Below are 26761 nucleotides of genomic sequence, written 5' to 3'. Positions count from 1 at the left end.
AACCATTCGGACCTGAGGTCATGCTTCTGAACTATTTCGGACCTGTTGTGGAGTGTCTTCCTGTTGCAAATCTGATGGGTACAGGCTTCATTCATTTCATTTTGCTTGGATAAGGGCCTCGCATTGCCATTTTTATTTTAGGGTACATAAATGTGGTTTGATTGTTTGCCTTATTTGATTTGTTGTAAGTCACCTATTCCTTGCAACCCTTGGTTTCCTTTCATAAACAACAATAATATGATATAAAAGGCACATTGATCCTAAGCTTATTTACAATGATTTAACTAATGTGGTCTTGTCCTTTAAGTATATTGTAGCATGCTATTACATTGAGGAAATTACTTTTATAACAGTGATCTTAAGAATATAATACAAGATTTGAATTGTGTAAAGCTCATTTGAGACAACAATCCTTGAACTCTTTCCTTGGTTTTTGGGAAGTTCTCTGTGATTCTTAGTTTAACAGTGAAAGGAAGTCTCTTCATCAACGGTTGTCAATACATGACAACAATTCTCACTGTAATCTCATTGTGTATAAGTTGAATAACTTGAAGAACCAAAGGTAGTAACCCAATCACTGACTTTGAATTTTATTTTGTGCATTTTGTTGAAACCCTAGGACTATAATGCACAATCCAATTTGGCAGCATATCCTTGACAGTGATCAATGTATGAATATACAATGAACTTGAGTAGACAAGCATATATAACAGTGACATGAATTGACTCCTTGTACCTTGACTTTACTATGATGTAAAATTGAATGTATAGCATAATGACATAACTTGTGTGACCTTGCAACTCTTGATAAGCTGCAATGTGTGTTGACAGTGTGTGTATGACAGCTTGACACTTCCTCATGTGCTCGGTAATGTGACTTGACATGTCAACAAAATTTTATTTTGAGAGCACGATTCAAATAATCTGATAGCAGTGTTATAAATGTAACCATACCCATGAACACAGTAATCTCAATGACTCATAGATCTGACCTATTGACAACAGTGATTTAATATATAGACTTGATATATAGTCTTGAAGGTAACACACAAAATTGAAAAATCCATTGTTTATTCATTATTGAAATTGTGAGTTGACATTTTGACTTTGACTTTGATCTTACTATGATGACCTAGGGATTTGTACTAGAAGTCTTGTAGTGATGACATAATCGTGATCTTCTAGGGTAGCCGGTCTTTGAGGGAAATACCATTTTATTGTACAGCAGATTGACATGAAGATGGATAGCAGTGTGTGAGCAGTGATCAATAGTGAAAGGAACATATGATGCTAGCTCTCCAACGACAGAGCTTGAGAGCATTGGTTGCAGGTCATCAGGATGACCAAAGGCACCTTGGTTTGAGCATTCATTTGATAGCAGTGCCAAATGGTTACAGTATTGTGTGCAGCCTGATACAGTGTGATACAAGTGTTTGAACATTGATGACTATTCATTCGTGAAGTGACATTTAGTGCTAACCAGCATCAATGATTTGTAGTAACAGTAATGACAGTTGTGCAGTGACAATGATATGCAGTGTGTAGTGACAATGATATGCAGTTGTACAATGATATGTGTAGTGATAGTGATATGCAGTTGTACAATGATAGGTGTAGCATTGTGCAGCGACCAATTTGTTGGAACAGTGATCAGTGGCTACCAGGATTCGACATTTATCCTACATCTTTCTTACAGTTATTCTACATTGATTCAAAATACAGGGGTTCTAGTCTGAAAATCACAACGTGGTCTTATGGCTCGTCAAGGCAGGGGATTGGAGTCACCTTCAGGTTGTGGCCTGAGAACACTTCAGAGCAGTAGGGTGGTGCTAGGGCAAGTTGTGGCTTGCACAGGGCGTTATGGCGTCCATTAAATTGTGGTTGATAAACTAACAGGGGCAGCGAAGCATCCTTTCCAACATTAGTTGGTAAACAGAGTGTTGGGGCACTCATCAGGTCGTGGCCTGATCTATAAGGCGTTGGGGCGTCCTTTTGGTTGCAACGAGATATTAGGACTAGTAGCGTCCCACAGGTTGTAGCCTGTGAATTAGGGGGTTGACGCCTCCCTCATTTGTAATTGAAATCTTGATGTAATCAATTTTATTTTAACAAGGAGAAGACAATTACTAAAGAAGCATTCGATGGTTTTTTATCCGAAGGGGGTTTTCCACCTAAAAATCTTTGTGTCCTCTGTTTTATCTTTTTGCATTGTTATATGGTTTTGTCTACTATTGATTATTGTTTATGATCATCTGAAGAAGAACAATAATTATAACAGAAGATTAACTAATGTTCTGATAAAAATCAAAAGTGTCAATTGCTAAGAAATATTGATTCAGCACCCTCTTAGTATTTCCAACACAACATCCTTACATGTTTTATATATATTAATAAATTATTATTACAAATACCCTTCGAGTATCTACATTAAAATCCAACAAGCTATAAGTTTTGTTGCTTCAAAAATTTTCCCCATTTTAAGAAAAATTAACTCATTTTTAATGATCTTTTCAAATTTTTCATAACAGCTAATGTCCTCCCCATTCTAGTTATTCTCATCACAACATTGGTTCACATCATATCAAATCTTTTATGTCCCTGATAATGGGTGGAGTGTCCACCCGAAACATTAGACAAACTAAATTTGAAAACATAATTCTCTTCCAAAAATTCATCTTATATTATGAATAATTGTGAAAATATATATAAGATAACTAACAATTATGCATAGCTACACCTTGATTTAGCTCATCATCCCATCATACTCAATGATTCACATACAACATGCAACCTATTATTTATACGTATTCAAGGAACAACCATAATCAATTCCTAGTTATATCCTTGCAAATATGCACATCAATCCAATCTTGAACTTTCAAGAACTCTGAGCCATATAGGCATTTCAATCAGATCTACCGTTCCTTTTCATAAACATGCAACAGCCATTTATCCCAAGTAACATATGTGAAATTTTACCTCTCAATACAATGTTTATTCATGCAAGAGGCATTATTTAGCATTCAAGCTGCACATACACAATGCATTACTCATGCATATTCAATAAAACATCACAACACCATTCAACTTATTACCGCCACATTTACAGTATCACGACATCATAGAAATTAGGTTGATGAACCATTACTTCGTCGAATTCATAACATCATATTACAACTGGGGTCACCCCCTTTCTATGGTCCAAGCCGTAGAGCTTGATTTATTTTGGTGATTTCAAAACAATAGAGTTTTGCTCATTAAGAATAAATGCAATTTTTTCATTCATAGGTCACTATTTTGAAGACCCTAGCCCAAAAGCATGTGGATAGAATGCTCACACAGGCTTTGCCCAAACATACTTGTAGGAGTTTATGGCACTGAAAACACATTACTACATTTGGTTGTCCCTGCACCAATTTTCCATGTGTCGTAAAATGACTATGGGAAACGAGTTGCAACTCTCCATAAATGAAAACTAAGACTCAAACCAATAACGTCGTGTGTGAAATGTGATCGCATAGCCATTTTTTAAAACACTTATAGGAGATTATGACACTTGAAAACACTGGTCTTGGTTCACTAGATTTCCCCCTTCCTATTAGTTCATGCCTCAAAGGAATTCCTAGAACTAGGATTTTGCTCAGTGATAGGGAATGGAAGTTTTGCATTCAAGGGTCAAATTTTAAAAACCCTGCCCCAAGAAAATGTAGGTATTGTGCTCACATATGTCATGCATGAAAACACTTTTAGTAGCTTATGGCACTCAAAAATACTACTTTGTTCAGTTTTTATGCCCTCAAAGCACTTCAAGTGTCTTCAAATGAAAATTGGGATGCAAGCTATAACTAACCATAAAATGAAAAATGGGAGTAAAATCGATGAACCGTCAATTCAGTTGAATTCTTAGCATCAAAAAACTAGGAGTACCCTCTCCCATGAGTCCATGCTTGAGAACTTGTCTTATTGGATGGTTTCTAGAACAAATTCACCATTTTTCCTCAAATGGATTTAGTAAGTGAATTGCAACTCACCATAAAATGAAAACTATGAAGTCAATGAATAGTATTATATGTCCCTTTCATTTGTATGTGCCTTTACTTGTGCTTCTATGGGGTGTCAGTACATTATATGGCATGAGTTATATTTTGATGATATTGTATCTTATGAGTCATCTTTCGATGTTCCATGTTCATACCATTTGGGGAAGTTTTATATAGTCATGAAGCCAAATATGACAAATATGACAAATATTTATAATGTAATAATAAATATTGTGGAAGGGTCTAATTTAACACATTTTAAATCATGCTTCTAGAAAATCATTAATAATACAACAGTAATATTCATTTGAAAGATCTTATCGACTATTTATGAATAATCCTATCAACACAATGTCACAAGGCTAGTTGTTGTGTTATCCACTTTTTAGAAAGCTTTCAAAATGGAGAAGAATGCAAGTGGATATGCTATGGGACCAATCTTGATATAGGGAGGTAAACTAGTATGCTCTCAATTCGAAATGATCCATGGAAAAGTCCTAAACTACCCTACATATGCCAAAGTACTATATTTTATGGTTCAAGTTGTTAGGAAATGGAAGCATCGTTTGATGGACAAGGAGACCATCATCAAGACTAATCATCAACCATTTCAATATATGCAATCTTAGAGTAAGTTTCAACAAACTAGAAACTAAAAGTAGAAGGGGTTTTCATAACAATTTCATCTAATCATTTAATATAAGAATGGAAACACTAGTAAGCTATAGGTCACATAGTGTTCTTACCCTCGATTATTATTTTTCATAATGAAAGTGGTATATTTCTAATATTAAAGCATAATAACAAGTAATCACCACAAAATTCCTCCCATTGTATTTGCAGTGGCACTTTAAGATATGTGGTGACAAAAGATCACATGTGACAACTAAAATAATGTATAGATAAGACAGAAACATTAATAATAACAATATAATTTTAAGGTCACAGATAATTTATGTATGATAACCTCCTCATTCGTGGGACAAGGGGCCCACCTCTGCTTAGCGATTTGACCAATAAATTCCATAGAAGTGTACATACTACCCCTTTCCAGATTTGAACTTACGACCTCTTAAGAGGAAATACATGTTCTTAACCATTGGGCCCGTTATGAAATTCAAAATTTGCACCATGTTAACTCCTAGATATTGCAAGCCACTTGAAATTCTAGAGAGATCAAGGCATGTTAGATATAACCATACATTGCCAATAAATATGCCATAACATTCTTTAATGTTTTATTGCTTAAAAAATTCCATTACCAACCATGTGCAATTGCTCCATGATTAAGGACCCGATGAGGCAACCTGGAAAATACCCAAGTTTGTTTGCATTAACAATAATGTTGCACCCCATTTTAGTACCCTTATTTTGTAAATGGGTCATAAAATAAATAGGTACATATTTCTCTATATTGTTATGTTGACGTTGTAAATATGGGCTTTAGTTACATACACTAGTAAAGTTCTAAACTAAGGCCCTATTAATAAATACCAACATAGATTCATCTTAACTCAGAATCTATCATGCACCTTTGTGGGTCAAATCTATCAAGGTGCAAACATCTTTTACAATGCAAAACTTAATAGGTTTGGACATTAAGAGATTTCGTCCCTCTCGATGCTCGATAAATACAGGGTTAAGATAGATATATGCTAGTTATGTGTGTGGGTGGGTGTGTAGGTGTGAGTGTGCACATAACATGTGTCAACTTATATTATTGTTCACATTAAAATATTTTTTCGTTATTGCTACTTTTAAATACACATAAACTATTACGAAGCATATTTCCTTGAAATAGGATCTCTCTCTCTCTCCAACACTTAACATCACTGAAATTTTGGCCACAAAGTTTCAAAAGGGTCACCTTCACGTCACAGAGTGAATTAACAATACATCCCATCACCATCTATTCTACGCCCCATATCTGTAATCCATATCAATTTTTTGAGACATGTTCTCAACAATCATCACATCAAAATTTATTTGTCGACGCGTTTCGAACCAAGAAGCGTGGTTCTTCAGCAAAACAAGATGAAGAATCAAATCATAGCAACAAGTTAAATAGAGAGACTGGTCATTCAAACGGCTAGAAAGAAACAACTACTTTTGACCAAAAGAAATGACTACATTTCACTGGACCACAGCGACAATTCACTGGATGAAGAGTTAGAGGAAAGTTTATTAATTAAATAATTAATTAATTAATTTGTTTATTACATATATATAACTAAAATTATTTTAACTATGTTTATATATAACCCTATTTATTATATTTATCATGTTTAATTATTTAAAAACTTAAAATATATATATTAGTATGAAAGAATTACACATTTTTCTCAAAGTGCAAATATAAGAATTTTTTTATTTTCAATTACTTTATATCTATCTAAATAATATTGATATAAAATTATAAATATAAGAATTTTTTATTTTCAACACATTTTTCTCAATTTTGAAAGTGCAAATATAAGAAAATTTTTATTTTCAATTATTTTCTGTTTATCTAAATAATATTGATATAAAATTGCAGATATAAGAATTTTTTATTTTCAATTATTTTATCTCTGTATCTATATAAAATTCATATAAAATTGTAAATATAAGAATTTTTTATTTTCAATTATTTTATCTCTGTATCTATATAAAATTCATATAAAATTGTTACTTAATATGAATATTTAAATATTTTATTTATGGCTTAGATTAAATGAATCTTTTGCTCGTAAGTACATTTCAAGATATGTTTAAAGAATTACACATCTCCTTTACAATGAATTGTAATATCAACAAAAAAATATTATTTTAAATGCTGGTATGTCTTTTAAGTACATTTCAAGATATGTTTAAGGAATTACACATCTCCCTTACAATGTATTGTAATATCAACAAAAAAATATTATTTTAAATACTGTCAGTCTATATTTAATGGAAAATCTATACATATCCCTTGTACTAAAAAGAAAGTATTTTTACTTGGATTAAATTTAAACAAACAAAAAAAACACTTATATAGAAGAAATTAGAAAGTTTTCTAATAAATAAATAAACATATATATATATATATATAAAGTTGATATAAGATTATGTTTTTTAGTAAATATTTTATTTTTAATGCAGAGCTTATAAATAAAATATGCAATAATCAGGATATATTTGTTTTTCATAGTTACTATGATAATAGCAGTTCTTTTGACGGATTTATTCCCTAGGTGGCATGACCAAACCCCAAAGGAATAATTTGACACCTCAGTGTTTCTTTATTCTTCTTCTGCTCATTTTCCCAAGGAAATATAAAGTTGGCAAATAATGTGTTGCCAAAGGCTAAAACAATGCAATGCTTCTTACATTTTTAAACGAATGTAGTTTATCTTCTCTAAACCATCTATTATTAAACAACAAACCATGTATATACAAATTTTTAGATGATACTGTAGCAAATTTATATGTTTTATAATTACAAATTCTCAATTCCAACAACTATGGTCGTGTATCATTTTTAATGCGAAGAAAAAGCCAACAAACCATGTATATACAAATTTTTAGATGATACTTTGGCAAATTTATATGTTTTATAATTACGAATTCCCAATTCCAACAACTATGGTCGTGTATCATTTTTAATGCAAGAAAAAAGCCAAATTATTATAAATATATAGCATTCTTAAAAGTGTACACACAAAACTATATTGAATCATCAATTATCTGAATTGGATGGTTGCTTGAAAATACTTGCATTGCTCAATGGATTAGAATCAAAATAAAAGCGCGAAGCGTCAAATTATTTTAACTGCATAGTAGCATGAGAATCGACATACAAGTGCCCTGAATGTCAACAGATGATGTCATAACCTAGATGAATAGATACTTCACTCGCCATGATGGACAGAAAATATATAAGGCCAAGGCTATCTATGTTGCTCTGCAATGAAACCATGAGAATACAAACTACAAAAATGATATACTGCGATTCAACCTATCATTAGAAATGGGGTAGTGTTATAATATTGACGAAACAATTTTGGAGCATGACTATCAAAATAGGTAGATTAATATAACCAATTTGGCACAAAACCAAAAAAACATTGATCAATGATATATGTAAAAAACACCTCTTAATCAAACATGCACAAAGCACTATCTTTTCACTGGCATTTATAGAAGCCCCGCTTCTATTGTATTCAACATAACTCCTCGCTCATATTGTTAACGATTGACAGGTACATTCGGAATTGGGACTTACTTTTGTGCTCGCGATTTTCAGTATTCATCATCGAAGGCAAGTTGGAGTAAGCCACTGGTATTACTCCAAGTTGAAGGGAATAGGTAATGCCACCATAGGCCAAAAAAGTGAGTGGGACTGACATTTGTGTGAAGAAAACGAGAACCATTGATCCATATAGATTAAGAGAAGTATAAACAGGTCAGGAAATGCACAAGTGAGCATTTGTTTAACCAAACTAACAAAAGGTGACACACCAAATCATGCCAGCATAACAATATAATGACCAATTTTCGAGTTCCTATTTAAATGTGCTTGTGACAACCTAACTGTACAACAGAGTTTGATTTTCCTTACCAACTCTTCTACAATTGCAACAATGGTCAAAGCAAACCACTTGTTTCTGAAACGTAAAAGCACTTGACAAAACTTCATAATGAAGACTAATGTAAAGTAGAAAGCGTTTTTGGATGTCTATTGAGACAAGAACTTTTAATCGGTCAAAAATTCTGGTGCTGTGCTACAACATTAAAGACACATGCTGGCACAAAATATGGAACACGGGCAGTTGGATTCTTTTCATTTTATTTCCCTGATGTAAGTGAATCTGTACATCAATGAATTTTGGTCGATATTTTCTTCGACCAATTGGAAGATTCATTCGTTAGAAGGCCAAAGTCAACATCTCTGGGGCAACTCAAAGAATGGGAACAGAGGTTGAGCTTCTCAACTAGAAAGAAGAATATCTACAAATATTACAACTCAAATTGCCTTCTCCATCATTCCTACAAAACTGTCAAGACTCAAGTAGAAGAACTTCGGATAACCTGTCTGCTAGTCGCTGCAACTTTAAAGTCATTGAAGCATCTTTACCAAAATAAGATTGAGCATTTACCACCATTTGATTGAGATCATGTCCAAAAGCCTCTACACTACGATAATAATAGTTCTCCAACCTCCTCGTGATGATGTCGAGTGACAGTGGAAGAGGATTCCTGCCATGTAAACAGTATTTTAGTCTATTTCTAAACAGCAAGAAAATATAACTGTTCAAAAGTACCAGATGGAAATTCAATGTGGAAAATGTGTTTTACAGTCTGTTATGCAGCTTCTCCTTTGTGAGAGAAGTTACAACACTTAAAAAACACAAGATGGATATTAGTTCAGATACGAGTAGTACATCTCTCCGAGTTCACATCATGCACTTAGTAATCACTATTGGCCAATTTTGAACAATGAATGGCAGCACACACAAACCATTTAACATCTAACAAAGGTTCAGTAATAAACTAAACTATAACAAATACAAGTGTGCGAAGTTATTGAAAAACACAACTCGGATCATTTTTACAAATTTGACGATATATCTACCTAATATATACTACTTACCTTTTACACCTGTTAATTGATTGAAAACCCTTTGACTCTAACACTCTAAAGCCACAAATCTAAGTTGCAGGAAACGTGGCCCTAGGGGTCGTTTCCTCCCGGGAAACGAAACGAAACGCGTTTCCGCATACCGTACGGCCTGGAAACGCGTTTCCAGCCGTACGGCCACGTTTCCCGAAATGGAAACGTGGCCGTACGGCCAGAACGCGTTTCCAGGCCGTACAACCTACGTTTCCCAATTGAATTGTGTTTTTTTTTTAATTTTTTGTTTTTTTCAAATTTGTTTTTTAATTTTCTAGATGTGTGTCTAAAGTTATAAAAGTGAATTTTTGCCCTAGTGTTGACATGCAGTTCATGGTAATGTTAAATTCTTAAAGTAAAAGTGATATTCTCCTTTATTTTTCATTTTCATCCTTTTACTTAAATTTTTAACATTACCATGAAATGACTCAGGATGTTTGAGAGTGGTTTCGCCCTCATTGGATTTCATATGGAGAAAGTAGAATTTTAGATCTCACTCAAAATCCAGCAGACTTATTTGTTTTTCAGGATTTCAGGATTGAGGGGGTTGCAATGTTTCCATTGGATTTTATCATGTACTAGGGTATGGAACTTCTATTTAATCAAGAGAACCAAGCCCTCTATGCAGGGGAAACTCCCAATAATCAAAATCATGTAGGGTACTAGGGTATGAAACGTGTATTTAATCAAGAGCACTAAGGTCATTTGACTATGTAAGAGGAGACTCCCAATACAACAGTGGTCCTTCTAAAGAATGGGATGTAGATGCAGAAAATCCTGATTTGGATCTCTCTCTTGCAGCCTTATAGTCTTTATTGTACTTGCAGCCTCATATATTAATATAAATAAAGGCTGATTTTGAGATTTGGATATCTAATAAAGGTTGCTTTTGGATATTCCGATATTTTTATTTTCATTATGTGATCATTCATGAGTAAATGTGATGTAAATTAAATCTTAATGTTTAAGTGTAATAAATTATAATGTATCATTTATGCTTTATGATTGCACACACACACACACACACACACACACACATATATATATTTAAATATTTTCTATATATAGATAGATATATATATATATATATATATATTCGCGTTTCCCCGTTTCCAAAATTTGGGGAGGTCGCGTTTCGTATCGCTTCCCGTTTCGGAAACTCGTACCCGTTTCCCCGTTTCGTGCAACTTAGCCACAAATCCAAATGCAAAAAAATCTTGCAAAAAGGTTAATGAAATGTGCCAGCTTCACCTTCATTATTAAAAAGAGGATTTATTTTTCTAGCAAAATTTATAATGTTGTCCCCTTGACAACAGCATTTGCTAGAATCAAATCTGAAACAGAATCATTTGTTATTTGACATATTATTGAATTTTTGGACTTTTTCAACCTATAAGGCACTCTGGCTACTTTATGCTTCCAAGGTCATATTGTTTTGAACTTTTTGCAGGTCATGTTGTTTTGAACTGTTTGCAGCATGTTTTAAATATCAATTCACTTCTATCATCCATTAAAACTGTTTAGATATCTTCCCTTCGGTGTATGCTATAAGTACTGAAGTCCTCTTCCCATGTTTGAAATATTTGGCAACTTAAATATATAAATCATTAGGTACCTTAACTATCCAATTAGATTTTAAGAGTTCAGAGCTTCGCAGAACAAATGAGACCAATAAAACTGATACAATAATAGAGGAAGAACGGATGTGAATAATCATAATTAACAAAGGAGACCAATAAAACTGATACACTAATAGAGGAAGAACGGATATGAATAGATCCCAATTAGTTCTGAAGAAAAAAAATCCATACAACATTATCATCTAAAATTTAGCAGCTTTACAATATGGTTAGGTGATTCAGGAGACAAAAAGGAAATTCACAATATCAATAATTGATGGCAATACAAACTATCATTATGACATAGTCCTGGAACATATCCACTAGGACTAATATCAAATAATTCAAGCATCTAAAACGTATTTTTTAAGTGGCAATGGGTAAATACACTGTTTTAATCAACCAGCATAATTCGGCCTCAACCAGTTACAAACTTACAAGCAAACAATACAACATTCCACATCTAAAAACACAGTTGAAGAAAATGAATCAAGGAAAACTCAAAATTTAACATTTTAAAACAGGGTGGATGTAATGAACAATGATACATATATGAGAAAATATCCATATAGGATCAATATGTTGTTTGAGAGGTGGATTTGAAAGGTCTTTTGCATAGGCTTGGTGGCTTATCATGTGTAAGACATTGCTCTTCTTGGTGCTTCCTTGGTGGATTAAGTGATTTATGTCTTCTTTCCCAAGTCTAACTTTGGAAAAGCACAATAATTAAAGTCAATTAAGTATTGTGGACTATTGAGTAATTTTCAAAGGATAAATAATTTAATTATTTATCCCATAGAACTAATCTCAACTATTGATCACCAAGATGGATCTAGAAGGGAGATTGGGGTTAGGGATTTGGACTCAATGAAGATTGTAAAGAGAGCCTACCAAGGAGGAGAAGACGTGTTGTGTGAGCGAGTCATCATTCAGAGACAGTGATTTTCTCAAAGTGCAAGTGGCTTTGTGGACCTGGAGCACAGAGAAGGAGAAGTGCGAGTGGATTGGGGTGAATCCAAGGCCGAGTAGGAGGAGATTGCAGGACCGAGCTGCAAGAGGGAGATTGATTTTATCAGGAGGAGGCTGAGTTCTTGGAGGTCTGAGCTTTCCCTAGTAGTCATGAATGGCACGCAAGGAGGGCGCAGGTCGAGTTGATGGCTGATTATTTGGGCTGAGTTCTCGAAGCTGATTTCATCTAGAGGTTAATTTCCTGGAGGTCAAGTTCTTTGGGCCGAATTCACTCTGTGAGAACTGTGTTACAGTTTCCAGGATTTTGTATTTTTCCTTGTATCTTTGTGGGTCGAAAAACCCATATTTTCCAGATAATTAAATGAGGGAGAATTGTTATGGGTGAATTACTTTGCAATGTGTGATTGATCTCTCTGGTTAATTTTCGTTGCATAGATTTAATTCTAGAAATTAAAATACCAGTTATTTTATCTTTTTCACGATTCAAGGTTTATTTGGGTAAATAAATAAATTGTTGGGGATAAATTAAATTGCCATGAGAAAATAAATCTGGCTAGTATTAGAAATTTAACATGGTATATCTAGAAGACCCTGAGAAAGAGATCTAAGATCACAAGGGTTTACAGTAGCCAGTTTTCCTTTTTGTGGCAAAATTATTTCTTAAAATTTTGCATATGGGTTTTGTGATCGCACTTGATTTTTGGAGATGGTATCATTGAGCAGTTTGAGATATGAAGACAAGTTGGACAGCATATCAAATTTCAATCCCTGGAAGGAGCAAATTAGCATGACTCTGAAGATGAATGGTCTTTGGGATTTAGTAAGCAGGGACATGTAGGCTCCTTCAGATCTGAACCTTGCAGCTGAGCATAAGCACAAAGACATGAAAGCGAGCTGCATAATTTTGAATGGTGTGAGGGATCTGTTAAATTATGCAACTAGGGTCAAATTCCACTTTGGACAGCTCATTTAATGGAGATAATTCTTGCATTGAATTCCTCCTTTCGAGAGGACCAAAATCGACCCAAAGATGACTCAAATCGGACAACTGGGTTTTGAATTAAAACCCACTCATGCAAATTATCAAGGTCGGCTTCAACATCATGTAGGCTCATGAAGCCCAAACGACATGTCTTTTCACCCTCATTGATTCATATAAATACAAGAGACCTCAAACCTCATTTGGTACTTCATCACTTCACATAACATCTTCTCTCTCCTATTCCTATGGGTTCGTACAGCGCAAATTGGAAGGATTTCTTTGACACGCAAAGGGCGTGTGGTTGTTTCTGATTGAGCCGAGATGCAGGACAGTTGCAGGGCGTTGACCAAGATGAAGTCGACCTCATTTGACTGCATTTTTTGGGTGGAAAAGTTTGATTTCTGCAAGCCACATTCCAGGACACACAAATTGAGAAATTCTGAGCAGTTTCACTGGTGTTAACTTTCAGGATTGACCGCAGAAAACTGGAAATTCTGACAGTAGACTTTCTCTCTTTTGACCGAGTTTGACTGAGGTTTTGAGGATTGTTTTGGCCATATTTTGACCATCATTTCAGGCCAAGTTTGACTGAAGTAGACCAAGCTCCTAAAGCACTGTGTTGACCGTTGATTACAAACTGGTTAGAGTTGACTGCGCTGTTTTTGACTATTGTTGACTTGGGCATATTACAGGAAGATCATATTTGACCTTCATTGACTTAATCTCTGTCTCTGGTTTGGATAGTTGTTTTGATATAGGATATTGACATTGGATATTGGCTAGTCAAAGTTTGACTTTGACTCTTCGATGATGTACTCGCTTTGTTGAACATTTGAAGACAATCATTGACCAAAAATTGTCTCTCTTGTCTCTTGGCTGTCTTTCATTGTGCATTTGTCTAATTGTTCTATCTACTATCGTTCTATTGTCATTGGATAATTGGAGAAGTAAACTGTTAATTGGATATTGCAGAAATGATATTTGAAGCATAGAACAAATTGATGAAAAATTAACATGTTAACAAAGCAGAGGTGAAGACAAGCACAAGAGACATAAAGCAAGAGCATCCATTTTCTAGCAGTTGATCGAAAAAGGGAAAAATCTTTTGATAAAAATGTCTTCCTCTATCTTCAAGGAGCATGAGCATCTAAATTTGTTGCATGGAAAGTCAGGTTGGAAATCATAGCTGACAACAATGATCTTTGAACTTCATTCAAGGAAGAGTACTTGAGCCTCTAGAGAATGTTTCTGCTGCTGTCAAAGACAAGCATAAGAAAGGTAAGTTAAAAGCAAAGCAAATTATAACTGATAGTTTACAAGATAATCTACTATACTATGTTGGAAATTTGAGAAGGTCTAAGGACATGTATGATAAGATAGTTGGCATTTATGAAGTCAACAATTTGATCTCTTTGAAAGATCAACTCAAAGACACGGATATGAACAAAAGAGAATTGGTACAATCATACATTATGAGGATATCTCGTCTTAGAGGTCAATTGCAAAGAATTGGGGAAACCACACCTGACAAGGAATTGGTGATTGTAACTCTTAGAGGCCTCCCTCCCATTTGGGAAACCTTCATTACTACTATAAGCAACAACAATGGCTTCCTATCATTTGATGAGCTTGTTGGAAAGCTCACTCAAGAAGAATCAAGGATGATATCTAGAGGAAGAATTCAACGATCAAATGAAGGATAGCCCGCAGCATACATTTGATGTCTCAAATAAAGTACTAGGTCAAAAACAATCCGCTAAAACCGAGATACCTGAAGTTTATTTAGAAGGAAGGATTGTCTTAGAACCCGAAGGTATCCTCGTGACCTGTGAGAAGGTATTGCACTCCAAAACCATAAGAGAATACCTGATCAACTGGAAAAAAACTCCTAGAAGAAGATTCCTTATGGGAAACAGAGAAGTTCCAACAACAGTATGCTCCTTAAAGAAAGCTATTTATGGATTGAAGCAAGCCCCCTGTGCTTGCCATGCTCGTATCCCACGTGCAGACCCTCTCATTCTAGAATATAAGAGGAAGTTGGTGATGAAAGACCTTAGTTTGATGCACTATTTCCTGGGACTATAAGTATGGAAAAAATCGCGCAACATTTTCCTTTCACAAGGAAAATATGTTATGAGACTTCTAGAGAGATTTCGCATGGTTGAGTGAAAGTCCTTGCCTACACCTATGGAGATGAATTTCAAGACACTATGTGGATATGTGGAGAAGTTGTTGAACCAGACATAACAAACCCTTCTGAGTATAATGTTATGTAAAAAATTAGTTAATTTTAGGTTATTGTTTAATTTTAGGTTTAGTTAGATGAAAGGGCACGATCATAAGATCATGCCCTTTCCCAAAGGGTGCCCATGGCGGTATATAAGCCAGGCAACCCAGTGTAAATCATCATCATCTATCTATTCATCATTTTAATAAAGTATTTATTTATATATATTCTGCGTATCTCAGAGTTTGTTGTTTCATCTGGTATCAGAGCGGCGAATTCTTCCCTGTGCTGGTTTCAGGCATCCGTCTGCTGCCATACTTCACGTCCCTTGCACTTGTTCTTATTCTTCGGCATACCCGTCGAGATTTGAGAAAGCAGGTTAAACGCATAAAGAAGTTACAGTATACCCGTCACCATCCATCCGCTGTGCGTACTAACCCTGTCCGCTTCCGCCCTTCCGCCAATCGTTTTTTTCTCGTGCGGCCCTGTCTGGTCGTTCCATCCACCCACGCCAACTCCAGCACTCCGTAGGCACCGTTAACATCTTGTCCAGCCGCCGGCCCCGTTTCCCAATCAACGCGTCCACAGGTCAACCTCTCAAAGTCACGGGTCAACAATTCAAATTAATTGAATTATCAATTCATTCATTATTAATAATATATATATCTTATGATAATTGTTGAGCTTTGTCTCTTCCATCTGATAGCGAGTTGATTGTTGGCTTCTTGTTGTCTGTACAACGCTTTCACACCTTCACCGTCGTTGTCCCTGTAAATTGTTCGCTAAACCACGACCCTCCACCCCGACGCTGCTTCATCCATCTACACTCCACTGACGCGCACACCCAACCGTCGAAAATCGTTGAGCCACCGATTCATTTTTCCATTGCGGTGGTATTTCGATATTCTTTTGGACAGTCAACCGGTTCCATCAAGAAACGTGATTGTTCGATAATAATATCTAATATAGTTATATCGTTATTAATTTATATATATGATATATATATATATATATATATATGATATATATATTTATATATATATATATATTACATAACTTTATTTAATTATATTTATTTTAATTATTAAAAATTATATATATATATATAAGTTAATTTAATTAATTAAAATTATTTTAATTAATTAAAAATTATATATATATATATATATAAGTTAATTTAATTAATTAAATTTATCTTAATTAATTAAAATTTATATGTATAAAAATTATTTGAGATAAAAAAAAAGAGAAAAGAGGGAAAAATATTTTAGCTGGCAAATAAATACACGCTTCCGCAAACCCGCTCAATGTCGACAATGACAATGGCGGATTTTCAAAAAAGGTTGTTGGATGCAGAGCAAAAGATAAATAACAACCACGACAAGGTCAGTAAAAGATTAAATGAAGTCGAGAGCAAGCTTGGGGAGCAAGCGGATAAAATCAAAAATCTTGAAGATTCGACAAATCGAATAGAGATAAAGATGGAAAGTCAACACGTCCAAACAGAAGTAAACTTCAAAGAGGTCTTAACAATGCTAAAAGTTCTGTGTAAAAGGTCGAATTGTACGCCCGAACAACTGCTAAAAGAAGGTGAAGAGAATCAAGAACACCTTTCGTCAGATTCAACTAAGTCCACAGACTCTCATGACAAAGTTGAATCCCCAAAAAAATCAGTGACACCCCACCAAGAAGCGAGTAACACAGCCTTTACAAACAAGCAACTCTGGGATAACTTTACCAATCAACACCCTTTTTTCGCTCAACCAGTAGCAACATACCAGCGACGGGCAAAAGTCGAGATGCCTAAATTCGATGGAAACGAAAAAAACAATGTTGCATGGATAAATAAAGCAGAAGAATACTTTGAGATATATGACATCACTGACGATGACGAAAAGCTCAAACATGCATCCATGAAAATGGAGGGAGAAGCATATAACTGGTATATGTGGTGGAAAAAGACAACACATGTCATTAGCTGGAGGAAATTTAAAGATGCATTCTTCAAAAGATTCCAAGGCGTAAAGAAAGAAGAGTTCTTTTCAAAACTCATCAAACTACGACAAAAAGGAAGTGTCGATGAATACACTCAAGAATGGGAGACCTTAGTAACACGAGTACCTGGGTTATCAGAATCTCGTCTAATTCAGTCATACATCTCGGGACTCAAAACCCATTTACAAGCAGAACTTGAGATGCATGATATTACATCTATAGAAGAAGCAAGACGAAAAGCAAAAACAGCCGAAAAGAAATCCAAACCAATATTTTGGTCAACAGCGGAAAAAGCTTATGCAAGACGAAGGATACCCCAGTATGTGGACTCAAACAATACAAGATATGTTCCACCACATCGTCGTGAAGATGAAAAATCTAATGTGGAAATGCAAAGGATAAAAGAGGGTAAATGTAAACGTTGTGGTGAGAAGTGGGACCCCAAACATAGATGTGCTAAAGGAAAAGAACCAAAGAACCTATATAATTGTGAAGCAACCAATGATTCGAACAGTGAAGGTTATGACATAGAAGACACAGAAGACGCCGCAGAATTCTCACCAGAATTAGATGACGGAAGTATTCCGCAAGTGTCATTATCAGCCATGACAGGTATATCACAACCTCAGACCTTAAAGTTAAAAGGACACATAAAGAAGAACAACGTAGTGGTTCTCATCGACTCTGGAAGCACACACAACTTTTTAGATACAACCGTGGCAAAGAGACTCAATATCTTTTCATTTCCCTTACCAAACATGAAAGTGATGGTAGCTAATGGTAAGAAGATTGAAAAGGTAGGGAAATGCCATAAGGTCAATTTGCAGATTCAAGACTTTAATCTAGAGTCTCTATTCTTCACAGTACCGTTAGGAGGAGTAGATGTAGTCTTAGGTATCCAATGGTTACGAACTTTAGGTACTTATGCCGCCAACCATCAAGTACAATTTATAAAATTCAAATGGGGAGGTCAGAAGTACAAACTACATGGATTCCAAGCACCAGAAAATCATGATGTATCATCATCTCAGATGATGAAGCTGAGTCGAAAAAGAGCACCTACTTATGCAGTACAATGTCATCAATTAGAAATGTTATATGCAAATATGACCAGAGATACAAGATTTGATTCGGAAGCATGAAAAAGTATTTCAAGACCTACCTATGAAGATGCCGCCTAATAGGGAAATTGAGCATACAATAGAAGTCAAGGCAAGATCAGACCCTGTTAACATCAAGCCATACCGATATCCACATCACCAAAAAACGAAACTTGAGAGATTAATCCAAGACCTTTTAAAATGTGCGACCTTGATCATCTTAGAATATCTGATCAAGTGGAAGGACTTACCCGAAGAAGACGCTTTCTGGGAGAACGAATCATTCTTCAACAACATCCGTCGTTACTTATGCTTTGAGGACAAAGCATTCTTTCGAGAGGAAGGCAATGTTATGTAAAAAATTAGTTAATTTTAGGTTATTGTTTAATTTTAGGTTTAGTTAGATGAAAGGGCACGATCATAAGATCATGCCCTTTCCCAAAGGGTGCCCATGGCGGTATATAAGCCAGGCAACCCAGTGTAAATCATCATCATCTATCTATTCATCATTTTAATAAAGTATTTATTTATATATATTCTGCGTATCTCAGAGTTTGTTGTTTCATCTAAACAATTGGTTGGTGCTCTGATGTTTCTCACAAATACTCACCCCAACATAGGTTTTGCAGTTAACACCTTTCAGTTTATGACCAAGCCTCACCATGTACATTAGGTCGTTGCCAAGCATGTATTGAGATACCTACATGGGACTACTAACCTTGGACTAAGGTATGTCGTTGGAGATGTTAGACTACTTGGATATACAAATGCAGATTGGGCTGGCAAAGTTGTCAACAGGAAGAGTACTTCCGGATGTTGTTTCAGTTTAGGATCCGCCATGATATTTTGGATCAGCAAGAAGCAAAAGTCTGCAACCCTTAGCACTGTTGAGGTCGAGTATATTGCAACTAGTCTAGCGAGTTGTGTAGAAGTTTGGTTAAGAAGCTCTTTGGAGAGCTATTTGAGCAAGGTTCTAGATATGACAGTCATCTATTGCGACAACAAGAGTGGGATTTGTTTGTCAGAGAATCTTGTCTTTCACGACAAGACCAAGCATATCGAGATTAGATATCATTACATCTGTGACATGGTTCAAAGAGATATCGTGAGACTCCTCCACATTTCAACAGATGAGCAGATAGCCGACATCCTCACCAAACCTTTGCCAAAAGGGAAGTTCTTGGTCTTCAGAGAGCAGCTTGGACTGGTTGAGATGGCCCTTTCAAGTAAGGGTCTGAGTTGATCAAGAACACTGAGCAGTGCTCTTCCCCCCTGGTTGAGCTTTCAAGGCAAGGAATGGAGCTCTAGGGCTCCTGGGAATGAGAAACCTCTGACCGACAAGATGTTGAGACCTGGGATGTCCCCTAGTCAAAGTATGCCCCAATTAGCGGCGTCATGCCCACTCTATGGGATAACCTCTCTGTTATGAACAAAATATATATATAAATAATATAAATATAAATAATGATAATTGTAATAATGATTAGTTTATTAGTAATTAGAACTGAAGAGGCATGTCTAAATGGGACATGACCTTCCATGAAGAGGTACCTACCTAGGCCTAGGTATAAGCCCTCACTCTCATTCGTAACAACATATTTTCATTCATACATTTTTAATATATATATATATATATAGCAAGGCCTGTCCTCTGGAGCGTGTATTGAGAAACAGCTTGGGTTATAGAGCTTTTGTAGTGCTTATATATATATATATATATATATATATCTTGTATCCTCAATGGAGATCTACATTTTCCAAGTCTTCTGGAGTATTTAATTTAAAGTACGAACTTTGCTCGTAACATTGTTATCAAAGTTGTTCAATCCTCTGGTTGCTTAACCGCTACACAGAGCCTTGTTCTCCGATCCAGGTCATTTTCCAAGTCTTCTGGAGTATTTAATTTAAAGTACGAACTTTGCTCGTAACATTGTTATCAAAGTTGTTCAATCCTCTGGTTGCTTAACCGCTACACAGAGCCTTGTTCTCCGATCCAGGTCTTTGGTCGTACAATTCGTCAACCTTGTTGTCATTAAAGCGTTTCACTACAAGAGCTTGGATTTTCTCCATTTGTTGATTTAGTAAGAGGCCCTTGGCCATTTAAGAAAAAAAACAAAGAAAAGTATAAAAAACAAACAAAGAAAAAAAATTATAAAAAAGGAGTATTTAAAATAATAAAAAATAAAATCTATTTAAAAAAATTATAGAATAAAAAAAATTAAAAAGGAAGAAAAATTTAAAAATAAAAAATAAAAGACAGAGAAAAAAATATTTTTAAAAATGTTATATACAAAATATATATATAATAGTAAAAAAATAAAATAAAATAAAATAAATGGAAACACCGAGTCTTTGACCAACAACACCTAACATTCGACACCATTTCTGCAGACCACACGACATTATAGCGCACACCACCACCACCACAGCGCAACCGCAGTCACAAACCTCGCAACAACCATCAAATAACGTGGTCAACACTCACTCCCATTCCTCTCCACTGCCCAACTGGAGCCCGCACCCTGCCACCGCCATAGTCGACATCCCCCACCATAGCTCTGTCCAATAGCCGCCCCCATTCTGCAGTGGTCGCCTTCCGCCTTGACCCCTTCCATTCATCCATCCATTTGCACAATATGTTATTTGTAATTTCAACCACCGTACATCTAGCTATTAATAAATTGGATGTTTATACAACCATAAGATTGACAAATTAAATCTGCAATTAATTATTTGCGTACAAAGTTATAGTTCAATCCACCAATCTACCAAATCTCCATTGTTGTCGTCCCTACATCCCACTGTCATAATAGCCACCGCCACCATACATTTCCCAGCCCAACCGGCAAACCATTTGTACACTTGCCAATAGAACATACCATTTGTATGATTGATTTATAAAAAAATAAAAAATAAAAACCACAGCGCATCCATACAGTTGTACGTTATTTTAACCATCCCAATAATAGTTGTTGTCGTCAATATAGCAACTGCGTACCACCATCCGGCATTCGTCTTACAATTTACGGCCAAAATAATAACACAACCACCATTTTTTCTATCATCCATACACAATATTGGTACCATACCTTTGCAATTATTAGAATACCGCCATTTTAAGAGGTCGCAATTGTCCTTACGGCCACAATTTGTATAGACGTGCCCGTACAGCGATCCCTTCATTCAAGACCTCGTTTCAAAAGGAAATAAAATTTCCACAAAATTACAAAGTAAGTATATGTCAAAAAGAAAAATAAAAATTATTAAAAAAGAAAAAGATATCTTTTATAAAAATCTTTAATAAATGAACAAATTATCATATTAAAAAAGGGGGGGTTATTCGAAGTTATGCAATAGTTGAAGGGTATTAATATTAAGGGAAGGTTGAATTGAAGAAAGTTCATCTCGACAAGCAAAATGACATCTAATTCGGAAATGACTTGGGATAGAGTGTGATCCCCACCCCTTGTAGTAGGTGGATCTCGCCCAAGTTGGTGGATGCATATGTTCTACCCTCTGACTCTTTAGGGTTAAGATGGACGATCAATGACAATAGGGTAGAGTGTGATCCTTACCTCTGGTAAGTTGATTTCACCTATTGTCAAGGACTTTGGGATAGAGTGTGATCCCAACATTTGGGGTAGGTTGGTCTCGCCCATTGTCTTTGGTTCCAGGTGGTAACTATGGCTCCACGATGATGATGATGATGATGATGTGAAAATTCAAAATCCCTGAATCACTACTGTAGCAATTGATTATATTTCTCCTACTGAATCAAGTGATTTACAGTATTATACAGTAAACATCGAAATAAATACAACTGCAACCTTCACAAATTAAATAATATGTGGAAACAAGCACTGAGCAAGAAAGAAATAACACACACAAGTGACACTGTTGTTTTTGGACAAATGTCCCCAGAAAAACCCAATGTGAGAAAATTAGTGCAGCAGCTGAGGGTTTGTATTATTATGCAGTAGTTTGTGAATACAATCTTTCGATGCCTTAGTAGCTATCCGATACAGAGAATCTGACTGGCAGGGAGATTAGTGAGAGATACCTCACACTATCACTGATGCTCCAAGATTGATCCAGCAACTGAATGGCTAGCCCCTAGCAGCTTCTTCGCAATCACTGCAATGTTCTACATCACTTCTTCTAGCTGATCGTTTTGCTGCCGGAACTCGACTTTTGCCCTCTTGGTCTCACACCCCGGCTTCTGGCCTCAGAATTCAAATTCTCCAGCAAAATACGGATCTCCTCTCAGGCTCTACATTGCTTCTGCGTCAGCCTACACTGCCTAGCGTAGCCTCTGCGCTACCTCTTCGGGATCTCTCTGTGCAATGTATTCCCCGATCAGGAAATTCTCCAACCAGAACTATCCCTGCCCCTCACTACAAGAAATATCCTCAATCAATTCTCTAGCAACTATTACGCTGCCCTCTCTGAGAAATTCGATCTCTTGATCTCTCTCCGATGTGTTTTCCAAATGCCCATCTAAATCCTTCTTATAATCCTCCAAATGAGTAATCAATGACCCAAAATTAGATCATAGAAGTTTCACCCTCATTTTGATTAATACCCTTTAATTATTTTAATATAGACTTACGCACCCATTAAAAATAGTTAATTATTTTAATAAAATTGTCTCCAGGTGGAATTTCCCAAAACGATTTATGGGTATTGTGAAATACATGTGTCCAAGTCTCCCTACAAATTTTGAGGCTTAGAGCACATCCGATGCTACCAGAAATCAACACTCCCTCTTAGGGAGGAATGTGCTCTAGTAATGCAACCTGTTGAAGCATCACCTGAACTCTGTAACATCTCCCGTTGTTGATGTCTAACATTGTTGCCCACCAACTACTACGCATATGTTGCATATGTATTGTTGATGACCCTGCCACTGCCACCACTGCATTTGTACGAAAACTCTCATAAGTTTGCATATGTGCTATTGTTGCCACTACCACTGCCAAGACCGCATTTGCACAACCTTCTCCAACTGTTGCTACTACCGCATCACCAACAGAAAAGCATCCAACATTACTGAACAACTGTTCAGCATGATGCATCTGTTGTTGGAGTTTTGACTGCTGCTAGTCTCTGCGCTAACCCTCTGAAGCCTTTGCATTGTTGCTGACTCTGCACTGTTGCCAACTCTGCTCTTCATTGTTGCTGACTCTGCACTGCTCCCAACTCTGCTCTGCATTGCTCAGTCTCTGACGCTCCTAGCCACTGCAACTATCACTCTGGCACCCCTCTGCACCAACCGACACTAGTCCATCCTACTACCTCTGATCTAGGCTCCCGTAGCAATGTTTTGATCCAAGAGGTGGACTCCTCAAGGATCCTGCCCATCTGTAGTTCTTTCGAACTACAATACTAGATCGCCCCAGCTCTCCCCTGGAGGTATCTGGGCAACCATGGCATACTCTTCTTCAATCTTTGCGGATGCAACCTTCAGATCATGCTTCTCATCCTTGTCCTTATTCTTGAGAGGACACTGCCTAGCATAGTGACCAAGTTCACCACACCGACCACACCAGAAGCACTAGATCATGGAAACATCTTCCTTCTTTTTCCGTTGCCCCTGTTGCCCCTTAGATGCAAAGGTTGCATTCTCTTCCCCCTCCTTTGTCTTCATCCCACCGTGGTTGCTGCTACTATCAAGTTTGCACTCAACTAAGTCTCTCCTCATCTCTTCCGACAATCTCTCTCTACGCAGGATACTCTAGACAAACCCTTGCACTCTTCTGAGACTAAATTCAGCGCTCGCCTCACCATCTTAGTAGGCTAAGGTGTTGACCCCACAGTTGCCAACGAGTCTCGAATTTCCTAAAGCTTTGTTAGGAACGAATCAATGTGTGGATTTGGTCTTCTACTCCAAGTACATCTTCTGTTGCTCAGAAGATCCTTCGTATAGCATAGCCAATGCTTCCCACATTTGTCAGGCAGTGTCCTTGCCGACAATGTGACATACTACGTGATCTCTCACTCCGTCGAGGATCAATCGTTTGGCCTTTGCCATCTTAGCCTTATAATTCTTGAGTGGATCTGGATTCACAAGTAGAGCTACCACACTATCGACATAAGTTTTGAGATCGTGCTCATACAGAAAACATGAGATCCTTGCCTTCTAGATCACATAGTTGGATGCACCTTCCAACCGATCCTGATCTCGCAACCCATTAGCTACCATCTCTACCAACGAAATGTCAAACTACCTCCTCTCTCCTCTGCCTAGCACTAGGCCAGCCTACACACTCCCTACTGGAGTTAGTAGATTTGCTCCTCTATGTTGTTGCTCAGCAATGAGAAATCGAATTCCCTGGCTAGGAATTCTCTAAGGAAGAAATTCCCTCAGCAATGTCTCCTTCCTTCTGACACTTTTATGCCCTAGAAACTACTGCAGAAAACTGCGTCTCACCAGAAACCTGCTCTGTGTTGCTCCCTCTGACACTGGCAAACTTCAATCTGGAAGTCTCTCTCTGTCGACTCACTCAGAGAGATTTTCCTCAAAAAAAAATTGCCCTCCTGGCTTGAACTGCACAATCCCTCTGGGGATTCAATTTGTTGCCTATGCAGCACATCGACCCTCCTCTTCAACGTTGGGCTCCTCCAATCTGCTCTCTTCACCTGCCCTCTGATAACAAGTGAAAATTCGGAATCCCTGAATCACTACTGCAACAACTGATTATATTTCTTTTACTGAATCAAGTTATTTATAGTATTATACGGTAAACATCGAAATAAATACAATTGCAACCTTCACAAATTAAATAATATGCGGAAACAAGAACTGAGCAAGAAAGAAATAGCACCACCAAGTAACACTGTTGTTTTTGGACAAATGTCCCCAGAAAAACCCAATGTGGGAAAACCGGTGCAGGAGCTGAGGGTTTGTACTATTATGCAGTAGTTTTTGAATACAATCTTTGGATGCCTTACTGGCTATCTGACACAGAGAATCTGACTAACAGAGAGATTAGTGAGAGATACCTCACACTATCATTGGTGATCCAAGGCTGATCCAGTGACTGAATGGCTAGCCCCTAGCAGCCCCTATGCAGTTTCTGCGCAATCACTGCCTTATTCTGCATCACTGCTTCTAGGGTCTGTGTCACTTCTTCTCGCTGATCATTTTGCTTTTGGAACTTCGACTTCTGCCCTCCCGGTCTCACACCCTGGCTTTTGGCTTTAGAACTCGACTTCTCCAACAAAATACGGATCTCCTCTCAGGCTCTAGGTTTGCCTTTGCATAGCATTTGTGTTGCCTCTTTCAGATCTCTCTCTGCCTCCTTTGCAATGTATTCTCGGATCAAGAAATTCTCCAACCGAAACTATCCCTGCCCCTCATTGCAAGAAATCTCCTCAATCAATTTTCTAGCAACTGTTGCGCTGCCCTCTCTGAGAAATTGGATCTCTTGATCTCTCTCCAATGTGTTCTCCAAATGCTCATCGAAGTCCTTCTTATAATCCTCCAATTGAGTAATCAACGGCCCAAATTAGATCCTAATCAATGGCTCAGATCATTTGGACTCTATCTTCGTCTTATTCTACAAGTTTCACCCTTAGGTTGATTAATACCCTTTAATTATTTTATTTAAACTTAAGCACCCATTAAAAATAATTAATTATTTTAATAAAACTGTCTCTGAGTGGAATTTCCCAAAACAATTTATGGATATTGTGGAATACATGTGTCCAAGCCTCCCTGCAAATTTTAAGGCTTAGAGCACATCCGATGATACCAGAAATCAACATCTGAGTGGTAGCAAAGTCTCCCCGATGGTAATAGACGCAAGGTGGTAGTTGGAACTCCCAAGCAACATTTCTTCTTCTTTAGATTCGAGAATGTTCAGCCTAACATGAGCAGAGTAAGCAGAGATGGGACATGATGACAAGATGAGATGATGATCGATGGACAGAGATTGACAAGTGGAATTCTCCCTACTTGAAAGGGAGTGTTAAATTATGCAACTAGGGTCAAATTCCACTTTGGAGAGCTCATTTGATGGAGATAATTATTGCATTGAATTCCTATTTCCTAGAGGACCAAAATCGACATAAAGATCACTCAAATCGGACAAGGCGAAGTGTGTTTTTGAATTAAAACCCAATCATATGTGAATTGCCAAGGTCAGCTTCAACATCACGTAAGCTCGTGAAGCCCAAATGACATGTATTTTCA

At 36.6% G+C, this 26761-nt stretch overlaps 1 protein-coding gene across 2 annotated transcripts in view; it reads right to left on the bottom strand.

Moving 5' to 3' along the window:
• Positions 1-8819: 8819 nt before the first annotated feature.
• LOC149247437 (uncharacterized) overlaps positions 8820-26761 on the bottom strand; it is a 135747-nt gene continuing 117805 nt past the window's right edge. For both annotated transcript variants that reach the window (XM_089458215.1, XM_089458214.1), the window contains exon 25: positions 8820-9260. In XM_089458215.1, the coding sequence (XP_089314341.1) occupies positions 9062-9260 (199 nt within the window). In that variant the 3' untranslated portion in view covers positions 8820-9061. The remainder of the gene's footprint in view (positions 9261-26761) is intronic.

Source organism: Pinus tabuliformis, chromosome 7 (genome assembly GCF_031772625.1).
Source record: "Pinus tabuliformis cultivar Carrire ecotype Pingquan chromosome 7, CPIR1, whole genome shotgun sequence".
In the NCBI taxonomy this organism is placed as follows: Eukaryota; Viridiplantae; Streptophyta; class Pinopsida; order Pinales; family Pinaceae; genus Pinus; species Pinus tabuliformis.
This window is presented reverse-complemented; position numbering and strand designations above follow the sequence as displayed.